The following is a 15,083-nucleotide window of genomic DNA, read 5'->3' on the forward strand; positions in this document are numbered from 1 at the left end:
CTGGGATTAGGACTAGGACTGGGACTGAGACTGGGAGTGGGAAGGGGACTCGGAATGGGACTGGAACAAAATAGATACCGCCCTCTGGGACTGGCAATAAGGGGCGAAGAAGAATGAGAAGAACTTGAGAGAAGAGAAAAGAGAGAAGGAGACTGAGAAAGAGATACAGTGAGACGAAGATAGAGATAGATGAAGCGAAAAAGACGGAGGGAGGAGTGAATAAAAGGATTAAGAAAAAGTGAGGAGGGGGGAGGGCAGAGTTAGACGGAAAAAGCTTATTAAAATGTATGCAGATAAACCAAATTTAGGGCAGAACAATGTCTGCCGGGTCTGCTAGTGTATATCTAATTATAAGGAAGCACTTACTAAACAAAATGAAAACTGAATTGATATAGGTACTCACGATTCAATAACATAGAAATTATCACCATCATCACCCTGCCGAATGATGAATTCGTCTGGTTGTACACGCTTCTCGAACATGGCGTCCAATACTTGATTCATCTGGAAAAATAATAAAATTCCACAATTCAATATAATTTCCGACATATGTATGTACGTATGCAGTACAATTTAATAGTTGTGATATTTATGTGTGGTTGAGTGTGTTGCTTTTGTTTTCGACGAGAATAGTGTTTCTGTTTTGCAAAAAAAAAAAAACAAAAAAAAAAAAAATTCGGTAACCTCACTTTGCTAGCGAATGAGAGATTATCATGTTATAGTGCGAAATGATGAAAAAATGTCTGGTGCCACGCAAAAACAAAAACCGAAAAAATAAATATAAAATTAAAAATGGATTAATGGAATTTATGGATATCACATAAATTCCAGCGCGAAGGAGTTATGTGCATATGTACAACAGCGAATACGCAAATAGCAACGGAAATTATAACCAGTTTTTGTTAATGAAATTTTTCTTTTATCTTGAATATTTTTTTGAAAAAATTTTAAACTTTTTGTTTAAGAATTTTCTGATTTTTTTTTTTTATTTGCAAAGTTCGTTTTGATTTCAATCTCGAAGGGTGTTTCAGATACCCATACGCGTACATACGTTTATATGTATGTATGTAAGAAAAGCAGAAACAGGCATCGGCAAAAAATTAATGCGCTAGTTTTAGCGATCTATATATAACTTGTACTTTGTAAGACTTATAATGTATTCTGCTACAAAACTGCATACTCAAAAAAACTCCGACATTTTCAAATAAAAAGTTCGACACAAAATAAAATTTTTCGAAATTTCGAATCTTTTTCGAAAACGTTTTTGAGATTAGTTTGCATAGTTTTTTATGTTTGTTTGTTTAATGGTGTGTTCAATTTATACTTATTATTAAGAATTCATGAGCTTAACACCTCTCGCAATTGTGTTGTTAGTGTAGAAATGAGAAAAACTGAAATGAAGTATGAAAACAAATACCAGCAGGATAGCCTAGTGGCAACTGCAGTTTGACCGTGTGATTCGCGGTTCGAATCTCGGTGAAACCTTTGATAACATTACGAAATTGCCTGATGATGATTACGTTGGCGGTTTTCGAAATGGATCCATCGTAATATGCCAGTAAATGTTTCTTTCCTTCATTTCAGTTTCTCTTAGAAAAATATAGTAATTGAATATTCAATTATTATAAGCCGGTGTTAAGCTCATGAACTCTTAATAATAAGTATAAATTGAACACACCATTAAACAAACAAACATAAATACATATGTAAAACTGAGCACAAGTTTACAAAGCTTCTCATTCTCAACGAAAAAGGAACTTCACAAAAACAAATCTACACAACACGCAAATTAATAGAGCCAGAATGTCTCAATTGTGTTGTTAGTGTGGAAATGAGAAAAAATGAAAAGAATCATGAAAACAAATACCAGCAGGATAGCCTAGTTGTTAAGGCAACTGCAGTTTGACCGTGTGATTCGCGGTTCGAATCTCGGTGAAACCTTTGATAACATTGCGAAATTGCCTGATGATGATTACGTTGGCGGTTTTCGAAATGGATCCATCGCAATATGCCAGTAAATGTTTCATTCCTTCATTTCAGTTTCTCTTAGAAAAACGTAGTAATTGAATATTCAATTATTATAAGCCGGTTTTAAGCTCATGAATTCTTAATAATAAGTATTGCATAGTTTAGTTACAAAATTCATCCTTTTTTCTAAAATATGGAAAAAAACCAAATAAATATTGAATTAAAGAAACTTAAAAATAGATTATAAATAAAAAATGTAAGCCGCGATAGCCTCCGAAAAGATTTTAGGCCAAGCTTCTTGTCTAATTTGTGTCGTGCTCCTTATTTTTAATTTTTCCTACAAATTGGCGGGTCGAGACCTATGTGTTTTATGCTGACTCCAAACGGCATCTGCAAGGCACATGAGTTTCCACTGAGAAGTTTTTCGTGGCAGAAATACACCGGGGAGTGTTTGCAAAATCACTGCCGAGGGTCGACCCCGCTTAGAAAAACTGTCTTCTAATTGAAAAAGCTTGTTTCTAAAATTTTGATGTTGCTTTACCCGGGGCGTGAACCCAGGATATTCGATGTGGTAGGCGAAGCATGCTACCACCACGCCACGGCGGTCACTGCTATTTTTCTGCTCGTTGCTGTAGGTATGTATATTTGTTTTTTGCACACCAGCCAATGTGTACAAATAGGCAACGAATGTCGGAATATAGCTTGATGTTCACGTGAAATGCGTTAGAGGGGGTGGATAGGAGGATTTCAATATTCCATTAAAATTTGCAATAACCCAACAAACAATCCATGCTTACTAAGTGCTTAAAATAAGCTTACAAAAGTGAACGTAAAGTTTAGGATTGTTTTTTACAAGCATCTTAGCAGGTAAAAGTTAATGTTTTGTGAACTTCCGGTGAAAACAATAAAAATTATAAAATTTACTTTTATTCCAAGTTCGTACCGAAAATCTTTTGTTTTCCATTAGAGCATGTATTCAATAGAATACGTGGCTGCTCTTATCGACTTTGTTCAATTAGGAATATCATAAATGAATTTTTTACATTAACAAAACAATTGAAAAATAACTTATGACAAACTCTCTTGTTTCAAAGCTTATTATGATGCTAACTCATTTGAGAAATACAAAAATATTAATTTATATGCAGCAGCGAGCTTGGCTGAACAAATATCAAGGGTTACAAACGATAATAGCCTAAGTCGAGATAGGATGATTCGCAAAATTAATTTTTCATAGCATTTCATGCTTACTAAAGAAACACAAACGATTTTAGATTTTAAAAATGTATAACGATCCATATTTGGGTTATTGGTTTTGAATGGAATTTTTTTTATATTTGCCTTCTATATTCGAAATTTGAAGTGTGTTAAAAAAACTTTTCGATGGCGTGAGCTTAGACTTACGCTGTTAAGACTTGAGACACAGATATGAGCTTGAGTGCATACAAAATAGGCGCGTTTTTAATTTGTTAAATAGGAAAATAAGCAATGAATATGAATAGTTAGAGCAAATATTTAAAAAAGCGCAACTCCAGCTGCACTTTGTGACTAGCGTCTCATTTAAAAGTCACTTGCAATAAGTTGAACAAATTATTGCAAATTGGAAAATTATCTATATTTATTGTTTGCTTAATTAATGAGCAAGCACACTACAATCGTAAAATGAAACTGAAATGAACGTGTTATTTCAAATAATTCGTTCAGTAAACATTTGGCGGAAGGGTGAAAAAGGTGCAGTATTAATGCTTTGAAGTAATGCTAAGAGATCTAAGTACTAAAATAGTTTAGGTCTAAGAAGGATATTGTAAAATTTCACTAGGAATAATTCCATGGAATCTTAGAAATCGGTTGAAGAACGCCTTATCTTAGAATTTGTTTCAAAAACTCCATATCCACACAAAAACTCAATACGTTTCGACGGTGGTAGAAAGTTTAAGAAAACAAGTAAGGAAGGCTAAGTTCGGGTGTAACCGAATATTACATACTCAGCTGCTAAATTCCGCCTTGCAAAACTTTTAAATTACCTTCTTTTAAAAGTGGGCGGTGCCACGCCCATTGTCCCAAATTTTACTAATTTGCTATTCTGCGTCATAAGGTCAACCCACCTACCAAGTTTCTTCGCTTTATCCGTGTTTGGTAATTAATTATCATACTTAATCGGTTTCCCAAAATTTTCGATATCGAAAAAGTGAGCGTGGCGATTTCGTTCATTTTAAATAGCAATCTGAGATGAGTGCTGAGGAAATTACATACCAAATTTCATTAAGATATCTCAAAATTTACTCAAGTTATCGTGTTTACGGACAGACGGACGAACGGACATGGCTAAATGAGTTGCTTTTCGCCCACATCGTTTTGATATATAGAAATCTATATCTATCTCGATTAGTTTATGCCGTTACGGGGTACCGTTATGCGAACAAAATTAACATACTCTGTGAGCTCTGCTCAGCTAAGTATAAAAATTCTGATGGAGCGTTTTTCAACCGAATTCGGATATGAGGCCCTTTGAAAAATATTTTCCGAGATAGCGTTTTCAGAACAACAGCCGAGATAGTGTGATATTGCAGCCGTTTATATAGCGTATCATAATTCAAATCAGCTGATTTAACTTCAAACTCTAGGATAAACCATTAAGAAAGTGCGGCTAATATATATGTAGAAAAAATAAACACTTTGTTTTATTAAAAACCAACCCATTGCAAACAAAAATATCCGTCCCACCTGAAAAGACGGGTACCGGTGCCTAAACATAACATTTGTTTTATTATTGAGCATAAAATACATACATACAAATATACATATGAAGCTAATACAAGCGAGTTCCCAGCCAGCATTTTTTGAAAATTTTGATCAAAAAATATTGAAATATCATACTCCAAGATGATTAAAAACGTTCAAATTTAAAAGTATTTTCTATTCGAAAATTAATGTATTGTCGGGAGAAAAATGTACCCTAATTGTGATTATTCTTGAATAATTATTTATGATTCATATTTCGAAACTCTTTTTATTCATAATTGATATCATTGTAAAATTGAACTTTAATTTTTTTATTTGACTGCTTTTCGCAGTCATTTTCTGATCAGAGGGTGAACATATTTCGTTCGTTTTGGTTAAGATTTTTGAATGATTTTCGAATACGATTATTATGTATTTATTCTTCATATCTCATACAAAATATGATACTACATTATAATCATATTTCATCAGGGAAAGAAAGCATGCGGAAGTGAGCTATTTGAACCAAATGTAATTCGCAAACAAACTTGACCGATATACACCTGCGGCTACAACATCCAAAATCACCTATGATCGTCAACATCTTAAAATACGATATGGTACGGGATGTTGAAGCCATAGCCAGGTACATATGTCAAGAGAGTTTCACTTACCTGGGGTTCGAATAGTTCACAACCTTTGTATTGTCTAATGGTTGGATTTGTATTTTCTGGGGTGGGGGGGGGGGGGGGGGGGGGGTGGCGGCGAAGGTGGGGGAATGGTTGGGGACATCTTCGGTTACGAGCAGTATTTACATTATTTCTTGTCTTTGTATAAATAATAAAATTTTAATATATTTTTTTCGAACTTCATGATTGAAAAAATGTGTGTATGTGGAAAAAATAAGATCTTCAATGAAAAGAAAAATTTTAAAAAGTATAAAATTCATTATTCAGTCAACAAAGATATTCAGAAATGATTCAGAAAACTGAATGAAAAATTATTAAAAATTGTTGATCACCTAAAGTAAACACATTTGATTCAAATATGATTCCAAAATATGATTGAAAAACAATATTCAGTTTTTGATCAACAAAAGTATTCATATTTCATTATTTCTTTTGTTCAATTGTATGATAACTCATTATTTAGTCAGAAAAAGTAATCAAATTTTATTGATTGTAGGGAAATTCAAACTTTAATCACCTAAATACTGAGTGGGTTTTAAATGAATGTGCTTGTCTATGTCCTATGCGAAAAAAAAATAATAATTTGCGCAATTTACCTCCGAGGTTATTTAGGCCGAGCTTCCCATCAAATTGGAATCTTGCTCCTTTTCTTTATTTTTTCCTACAAATGGGCGGAATGGGACCTACATGTTTTATCCGAAGGACAGCTGCAAGGCAGATGAATTTTCACTGAGAAGCTTTTCATAGCGGAAATAAACTAAGAATGTTTTCCAAGACATTATCGAGGGGCGTTCCCGCTTAGAAAAACCTTTTCTAATTGAAACAGCTTTTTTCTAAATTTATTATGTTGTTTTGCCCAGGATCTTCAGTGTGATAGGCGGAGCACGCTACTACCTTATCACGGCGGTCACCCTAAATGAGTCTAAATAAAAGCATGCCTATGTACAAAATTTCAAACAAATCGCATTATAATTAAGACTTATTTCGAATAGGTCGCTCCCAATTCCGGAAAAGCAGAGAAATCATGAAATATTAATTGAAGAAAAAATATGGCCGCTGAGTGCTACAAAACTTTCATGATAATCGATCTAGTGATTTTGTGACTATAAAAATTAGGAACTAATATGGATATCCCTATGGATGTCTTTGCTACAAAAAAGAAAAACTATGTATGTAAACGAGCTTAAAGCTCCCCGTTTATTGTATACAAAAAACTCACCTGTTCATCATCTAGAGAGCGGAATAAGAGTACATTCTTCACTGATTCGGTTAGACGAGCACGCTGCTCATCTGATTTAGGATAGACCTTGCGTTCGGCCTCGTCATCATCGGCATCATTTTCTGGATCATAAGCCTCTGCGAAGACGGATTTACGGCGTGTTGTGAAGCGGCGAACTGGTTCTGTAAGGATATGAAATTAAAAAGATATTAATCCAGTGATTAAAAGCAATTTTTTTTAAATTAAAGGTCTGTAATGTTAAAAACTACTAGTCCTAAGTATAACCCGTAGCGATTGTCCGCTTTTAGGGACTGACGTCTCTGTAATGGTGACCATAACCTATCGCTTAGGAAAAGAATTCAGTGCACGTCATAATCCTCACATTCACAAATTCGGAAAATTTTCAGAAATCCCGAAAAAGTTAGGTTAGGTAGAACTGGCCGCTCAATAAAGATATCTAATGGACTAAATGTTTTCATAGTGTTACCAGAATTTGTTTAACGACCAAATGGAATAACTGCAATAAATACTAGGAGTTATGATATAAAATAACTTCGTCCTTTTGACAAATTCTAAAAGTTTCATGGACTTAGCCTAATAGCTGCCTCGAGATCTGCCAACTCTGTTGCTCTTAGTAAGTGGACCCTTGTCATCGCTAGGGCAGAGAACACAACACATTCTTAACCGTCTCTACATGCAGCTCGCCTTTCCTACATCTGCTTACTGACAAGGCCAAATTCATATTCTTGTGACGCCAGGGCAGTATACGGTTAGTATACCCATCATGAGCCAGAGCAGTATCCGCTTAGTATGTCCATCATGAGCCTTAAATTTTTTCTCTTTAAGGCTATGAGAAAATTTGTAGGTCTGATATCGTAGGACTTGCACATGATCTTAGACATTGTGTAATCATGCGCTTTATGCAACTTTGACTGATTTTCATGCATTCCAAAGGATTGGGGCGTCTACCTTCGAGTCATCGAGTGCTACATCATTATTCGCCAACTCATCAGCCTTTTCGTTACCTTCTATCTCTTTTTCACCGGGAACCCAGTAAAATTGTATAATCTTCTTGTTGAAGTACCATGTGAAATTATTGCCTTAATCGCCGCCTGACTTTCAATTTATATATTGACGCGACTTCAGCTCACGCTTCTTGCAGAGCTTCTTCTGCTTTCTTCATGGTTACAATTTCCGATTGAAAGACAATACAGTGGTCTAGCACCCTGCAGGACCTACTTATCATTGGATCAACGCAGTAAATGGCAGACCTGACCTCTTCCGTCAATTTGGAACCATCGGCGTATACTTGTATCGTATGTTCCGCCATTTTTGCACACTTCCAACTCCATTTCGTCTCGTGATCTCTTTCAAAGCTCTGGAATTCGGCCATGTAGTGTTTGGCGGGAGCAAAGTTAGACGAAAAAGAAGCTCAGATTGGGGGACATACAATTTAATACACCGAACATCAAACAAGCTTTCAGTGAATTCCAGACAGTCGTCCCTGCTAACCTTAATAGAAACAACCTGCGGTGATCTGAGGTGCCAAGTATTCTGACCTATTGTAACATATAAGTTTAAGACCTTGTGTTTATAATTCGCAAGCGGGCACATTATTTCTTATACGGGGCTTAACTTAAAGCATCTTAGTTATTTGGATACAGTTTTTGTGTGCTGGTTAATAAATAATAAAGTATTTACTATGACATTATGTGCGAGCAACTATTTATGTATTCATATGTATGTATGTTAGAGCGGGTCAAATTATATAGATGGATTTTTTTCATCAGGACTATAGCAAAAACTTATTTACAGATGATTCTAAGAAAAATTGCTGAATACACCATAGCTCTAAGTCCGATTTCGAGTCCCCGCCTATTGCAAAATAGACATTTTGCCATGTGAATGTAGGGTTTGGCTAAAAATCTTCATAGCTTCTGATAGAATTATAGGAAAAAAATCATATTGGGCTTACTTTGTAGGTATTTTACGTACATTTCAGAATCTGTATTAATATTTATAGTGTTTTTGTATTTTAGTAGAGATATCAGGCTTAAATTATGAGAAATTTGCCTAAAATGAACTTTTAACTACTATATTATCATTTTTAACAAATTTCTTATGGACATTTCTTTCCGACAGTTTTTCTTTTTACGAATTCGATTTAGTAGAAAAAATTTTTTTAAAACATCTATATTTTCAAGTAATAAGCAAAAAACAGAATTTTTATAATATTAATGTAATTTATTTAAAAAATTATTTTTTTACTTATAATTGACCATTTTAACGTATTTTTCAAAATAAAAGTAATTTTATGTTATTATTTTTTAAAATCTTTTTTGCTCTCGAGAATTATCTACAGATGTTAAATATTTATATCAAATGGCCAAAGCAATTTCAAGATGCTACTTTTCCTATAATTCCATCAGAAGTTATGAAGATTTCTTTGCCAAACCCTACATTCATATGGTAAAATGTCTATTTTGCAAAAGGCGGGGACTAGAAATCGGACTTAGAGCTATGGTATCTTCAGCAATTTTCCTTAGAATCATCTATAGATTACGTTTTTGCTATACTCCTGATGGAAAAAAATTTGACCCGCTCTAATGTATGTATATGTACATAAATTTGCACAGCTCAGTAATCAACTTTACATATATTACTCATAACGTTGCTCATACGTCATGGCGGACTTGCACGGAATGAACATTTCATTGCATTTTATGCGATAAATTTGCGCTCACAGTTAAAAATTTAATTATTATGTGAAATTATTTACACTATTTGTGTGAATATATAAAGTATGTAAACTTATTTCAAAACATTTACAAAAAATATTTCAAAGTTTTTAACTAGAATTTGCAGTAAACTTTTGTGTAAGCAGTCTTAAAGCTCAGCTGGTACAAAAACGCGTGAGTGGAATATCTCCAAAGAGGATACATTATGATAAGAGACGTCACTCGTTATTCGCAGCCATTTGCTCGATGTATTCTAAGAGGTAGTCGCTGTTTTTTTTTTTGGGCGAGATGTAAATGTCTTCTATACATTTTCGTGGGGTATTTGTGCTTATTTTTCCGACTGTATTTAATTAACTAATTCTCTTTCCAAAAATCACTTTTGCACAAGGTGCCTACACCGCATGGATAAATGCGAGACAATTCAAAAATGTTCCTCTTAGAAAACATTCGGCATCAATTTTTTGATTTCCACCGAGTTACTCGCCACTCGTAGCAGACTGGTGGTTCTTTTTATATTTATCCGCTTTTATATCCTCTATCTCAGAATATTTGTCAAAAATACCGTATCTGAGAAACGCGCCTTATCTCAGAATTTTTTTAAAAACGCCCTATCCACACAAATACATTCAATACATTTTTACGGTGGTAGAGTGTTTATGTAAAACTGCTGATGGGGAGTTCTTCAACGGAACTCTGAGATAGGGCGCTCTTTCGAAATATGTTTCAATTATAAAATGAATTGAAGTTGTACTTATATTACCAAAAATAAAAAAGAAATTAAATGGACGGAATTTGATTAGAATTCCCCACTGCCATTTTGTGTTCGCCGCTGCTGTAAGTAATGAACATGGTTTTTATACCTTTCATGAACATGAAATGGTATATTAACTTTGGTCCGATGTTTGTAACGTTGAGAAATATAGAAGATAGACTTACCATTAAGTATACCGAATTGATCAGGGCGATGAACTGAGTTGATATAGCCATGTCCGTCCATCTGTCCGTCCGTCTGTCTGTTTGAGCGCAAACTAGTCCCTCAAATTTTGAGATATCTCAATGAAATTTGGCACAATGGTGTATTTTTGTATTATATTAGACATTTGTCGGATCCGGTAGGATCGGACCAGTATAACATATATCTCCCAAACAACCGATCGTTCAGATAATACGATTTTGGTCATTCCTGTCGCAATTTAGAAAGTACAAACGTGAAACTCAGTGATATATATTCTAATATATCATAGAAGATTTCATGAAAAAATCATTTCGATCGGAGCTATATATAACATATATCCCATACAACCGATCGTTCAGATAGGAATATTTTTAGCCATTTCTCCCTTAATTTCCAATATAAAAACATTAAACTTGGTGATATTTATTCTAATATATCATAGAAGATTTCCTGAAGAAATCACTTTGATCGGAGCTTTATGTATATAGTATATACCTATCCCATACAACCGATCGTTCAGATAGAAAGATTTTTGGCCATTTCTCCCTTAATTTCAAAAACGTTAAACTTGGTGATATTTATTCTAATATATCATAGAAGATTTCCTGAAGAAATCACTTTGATCGGAGCTTTATGTATATAGTATATACCTATCCCATACAACCGATCGTTCAGATAGAAAGATTTTTGGCCATTTCTCCCCTAGTTTCCAATATAAAAACGTGAAACTTGGTGATATTTATTCTAATATATCATAGAAGATTTCCTGCATAAATCATTTCGATCGGAGCTATATATAATATACATCCCATACAACCGTTCGTTCAGATAAGGGGGTTTTTTGCCATTTTTTATTTTATATTTATCTTAAAAATCGTTTAAGTATGTACATCTCTTCATTATATATTTCTTATTTTATACATCCGATTATTACGAACGGGATAAGATTATTGTCGAGCCCCATTCATGAAAGGTATGAAGTCTTCCGAACAATCCCGTCCTTACTTGTTTTTTTTTTTTTTTGTAATAGCGCCTGACAGCAGTCGCCGCTGGATGCAATTATGAAATAGAGCCAAGATAAAGTGTAAAGATTTTAATTAAGCAAACGCAATGCATCATGTAAAGAGAAAAACACATTTCAGCATATTTATTTATTTATTTAACTTAGTATAGAGTAATAATTGTGGCTGAAAAGAATTTTAAGTTTTCTATAATATACAGTCAATATTATAAAAGTATGGAGGAAAAATATATATTATTGAATGCGAATACATATCGCACACTAATCTACACAAGAGTCACAACTCGAAAAATGTTATTGTTCAGGAGAGAAGAAAACGGTTTATGTGAAAACGTGTGTAATGTTATACTGAAATCCAGTTTTACAATGAAGGAGACCTTCATTATAAAATGAATTGACGAAATTTTGTTACAATTATAAGTTTACGGACAAAATATATATAGCAATTTTTAATTATAACTGTTTTACTGAAATATTTTTATTTTACGTTTGGTACTATATCCAATTATGCCCCTTTAACTGAAAAATTTACTTACTCTTTAACATTTAACATTTATTTATTAACATATATAGTCATCCTGACACAACAATTTTGAAAAAATTATTTAACAGTGCCAGTCACGTGTGATACAATAAAGTATTCTGATAATTAAAAATACTTAACATAAAAAAGGGGAGAAGTAAGAAAATGAGAAATAGGGATACATTATAAAATGAAACACAAAAGGGAGAAAAAAAAATGAGGTATAAATATTTTGAAAAAATGAAATATAATATGTAAAAGTTCACATTCAATAATATAGTAGGTATTAAAATAGAGTTGTAGTGGTTAACAATCATTGTAAAAAACTAAACACTTTATTTGTAAATTGCAGTGTATTAGTAATAATCCTTAAACTAACTGGAAGTGAGTTCCAAAGACGTACCGCGTACATAAAAAATTTACGCTCAGATGTCAGAGTTTTGTGTCTAGTGTAAATAAGCAGTGCCGACCTTGACGATTGAAGAAACTGAAGCCTCTGGTATAAATAGTTTGGTTCCTGCGTATGAATAACCTTATGTATGAACAACACTATTCTGAATTTTAACAAATTTTCAAAAGAAATATTTAACAACTTTACGGCTTACGCAGACACATGGTCAAGTCGTTTTAGCCTAAATACGTATCTAGCAATGTTGTTATAAACAACATTAAGCTTAGTTTTACATACAGAGTCGCAATTAGCATAAATCTCACAGGCATACAGTAGCGTAGGTATTAAGTACTCTTTTGCAAGAAGAAGTCTAATGTGTAAAGGAGTGAAATACTGTGTTAGCCATAGTGTACGAAGCATTCCATACACTTTACCTACTCTACTAATGATATGATTATTCCATGTCAGAGTTTGATTAAATACCAAACCAAGGTTTTTCGCTGAGTCAACATATTCAATAACTGCACCGTCTAGCATTACCTTGTCCAAGTTTCGTGTATCGAACGCTTTTCTGCGAATGACAATACATCTAGATTTGGCATGATTAATTGATAAACCATTCGCAGATGCCCATGCATTACATTCGTCAATTCTATCCTTGCGCCACCTAGCGGCGATTTTTTTCGCTTTCTATTCTTGTATGTATTATGTGTTCCAAATATGGACCAAATCGGGCCACAAATACGATTTTTGTGAATATCTCGATCCTTGCACCACCTAGCGGCGAGTCGTTTTCTTATTATTGCATTGTCATAGGGTTCTGAACTATATTCCAAGTTTCAAGCTTGTAACTTATCGGGAAGTTACTTAAATTTCAATTACAAAATTCGTTCACAACGGCCGTGCATGCGGCCGTGCGGCCTGCCTGTCAAGTCAAGCTAAATAAAACCGTTTAGAAAATAGTTCATATGTACACTTTCGGTATAAAAAGCTGATGAAAGTTCTCTCCTCAGCTACGGCGTCTCTGCGAGGTTCGTAACGAAACTTTTCATTTCCAGTTGGTGAACATACACTTACGGTCAAAAAAAAAAAAAAGCCGAGCAAAATTAGAATCAGCCGTTTACCATACTGAAGATCCTGTGTTCGATGCCCGAGTGAAGAAACATTAAATATTTAGTAACTAGTTTTTTAATTCGAAAACAGTTATTGTAAGCACTTTCGCCCCTTCACAATGCTTTCGGAAACACTACCGACTGTACTTCTTCGTCTCAGGGAAAACTCATCTGCCTTGCAGATACCGTTGGGAGTCGGCGTCAAACATGTAGGTCCTAAACCGCCAATCTGTAGCAAAAATTATCGCGTCTTATAGTTTTTATTTTTATTTATTTTTAACTAGGAAATCTATTATAGCTATATACATAGATATGCAACCTATACCCTGGCTGGAGGGGCTTTATAATAGAAAATCTATTTCCATTATTTATGAACACTGCAAGAGCGGTTAGTTTGGAGAATACAAGTTTGGAAAATGCAATACACTCGCATCAGCACCTACGCTAGTTTGAGGTCAAATTATATTGGATACGACAAAAAGAGTATTACATTATTTTTGATTTTGAAATTTTAAACATGTTTTTTTTTTTTTGTTTCGAATTTCACCAATGCATAAACTGCATAAAATTTATTATAATTTGTTTATATCAGTAGCTGCTTTCGCTTGTCATAATGTCAAATATTTATAGCAAGCAAATTGAAATTAAATTGTTATGCTCAAGCATTTGCAACCAAAAGCCATTTTTGTATGTATTCTAACTATGTACAGTAACAATGTATATGGATATGTGTGTTAATACAAAAGTATGCGTAAATGCTTATCGTGGAGTTTTGTGGTTTGATGCGTATTTAGAAAATATGTAAATGTTCTATATCCAATCATCAATTCGTCATTGTAGTATTTGGATTTTCGTGCAAAATCAGTTACACTTATTTTAAAGGGGAAATTTTAAGTTTGCAGAAATTGAATTATTTTTTATACTGGGAAACTGCCTAAGAAGGTATATTACGAGATATGAGCGGTTTGAGATTGCGTAATGTAGCGAATTCCAGGTTAGAAGTCGCTAAATTCCAGAAATTTTGAAAATATTCATAGAACCCCGATTTCGGTCTTATATTTATATCAAACTTGTAGCGACGGTATAACTAGAGAGAGCGAAGAAGCCTCGATAGCACGTTATGCATGTAGAATAATACTGTGGTGTACGTCACGACCTCTGTCTCTCTCATTGGGTATTTACAGTGATTGTTATGCCTATCTTAGACTAAGGAGTCCTTGTTCGGTGGATAGCCACACACTAAAGAACATACATCAATCAATGCTTAGCATTACGAAAGCCCCTGTATGCCATTCTGCACCTTCCACCTGTAGACCTGGTGGCGAAGAACATAGCGTTAACAACTGCAACGAGGCTGAACGTCTCGTCAATATAATAATAAAATATAAAATAACAGTAATCTGATAATATGCACAAGTTGAAAAAAAGGTGTTTTAGTGACGAATAAGCGCAGCACGTTTAACCGAAAAATTAGTTGTTAGCATTTTCAAGTATGAATATCTCGAAAACCAGAATAAATAAAAAAAACTGCCGCTGGGCTTATTCTCAGCATACGGTTGGCCTTCAGCAAAGTAAAAGCTCATTTCTGAGTCTAAAATTTTTGAGTCTATATAATGATTTCAGACGTAGCGCAGAAGCACATTTTTGTATAGACTAAAAAATGACATAGACGATAGCACTTTTTTTTTTTTTCATACAATCCGATGCCGGTCTTTACATTTTAAAAATTCAGCACAATAATTGGCC

The 15,083-nt window shown here is 33.9% G+C and overlaps 1 protein-coding gene across 8 annotated transcripts in view; it reads right to left on the bottom strand.

The window, feature by feature from the left end:
- Positions 1–15,083, bottom strand: part of Pka-R2 (cAMP-dependent protein kinase type II regulatory subunit) — a 405,682-nt gene that overhangs the window by 30,928 nt on the left and 359,671 nt on the right. For all 8 annotated transcript variants that reach the window (XM_067775444.1, XM_067775442.1, XM_067775447.1 and 5 more), the window contains 2 exons: positions 6,598–6,779; positions 404–504 (listed from right to left, as the gene is read on the bottom strand). In XM_067775444.1, coding sequence (XP_067631545.1) covers positions 404–504; positions 6,598–6,779 — 283 coding nt within the window. The remainder of the gene's footprint in view (positions 1–403; positions 505–6,597; positions 6,780–15,083) is intronic.

The sequence above is a fragment of the Eurosta solidaginis genome, chromosome 3, assembly GCF_040869045.1.
Source record: "Eurosta solidaginis isolate ZX-2024a chromosome 3, ASM4086904v1, whole genome shotgun sequence".
Lineage (NCBI taxonomy): Eukaryota > Metazoa > Arthropoda > Insecta > Diptera > Tephritidae > Eurosta > Eurosta solidaginis.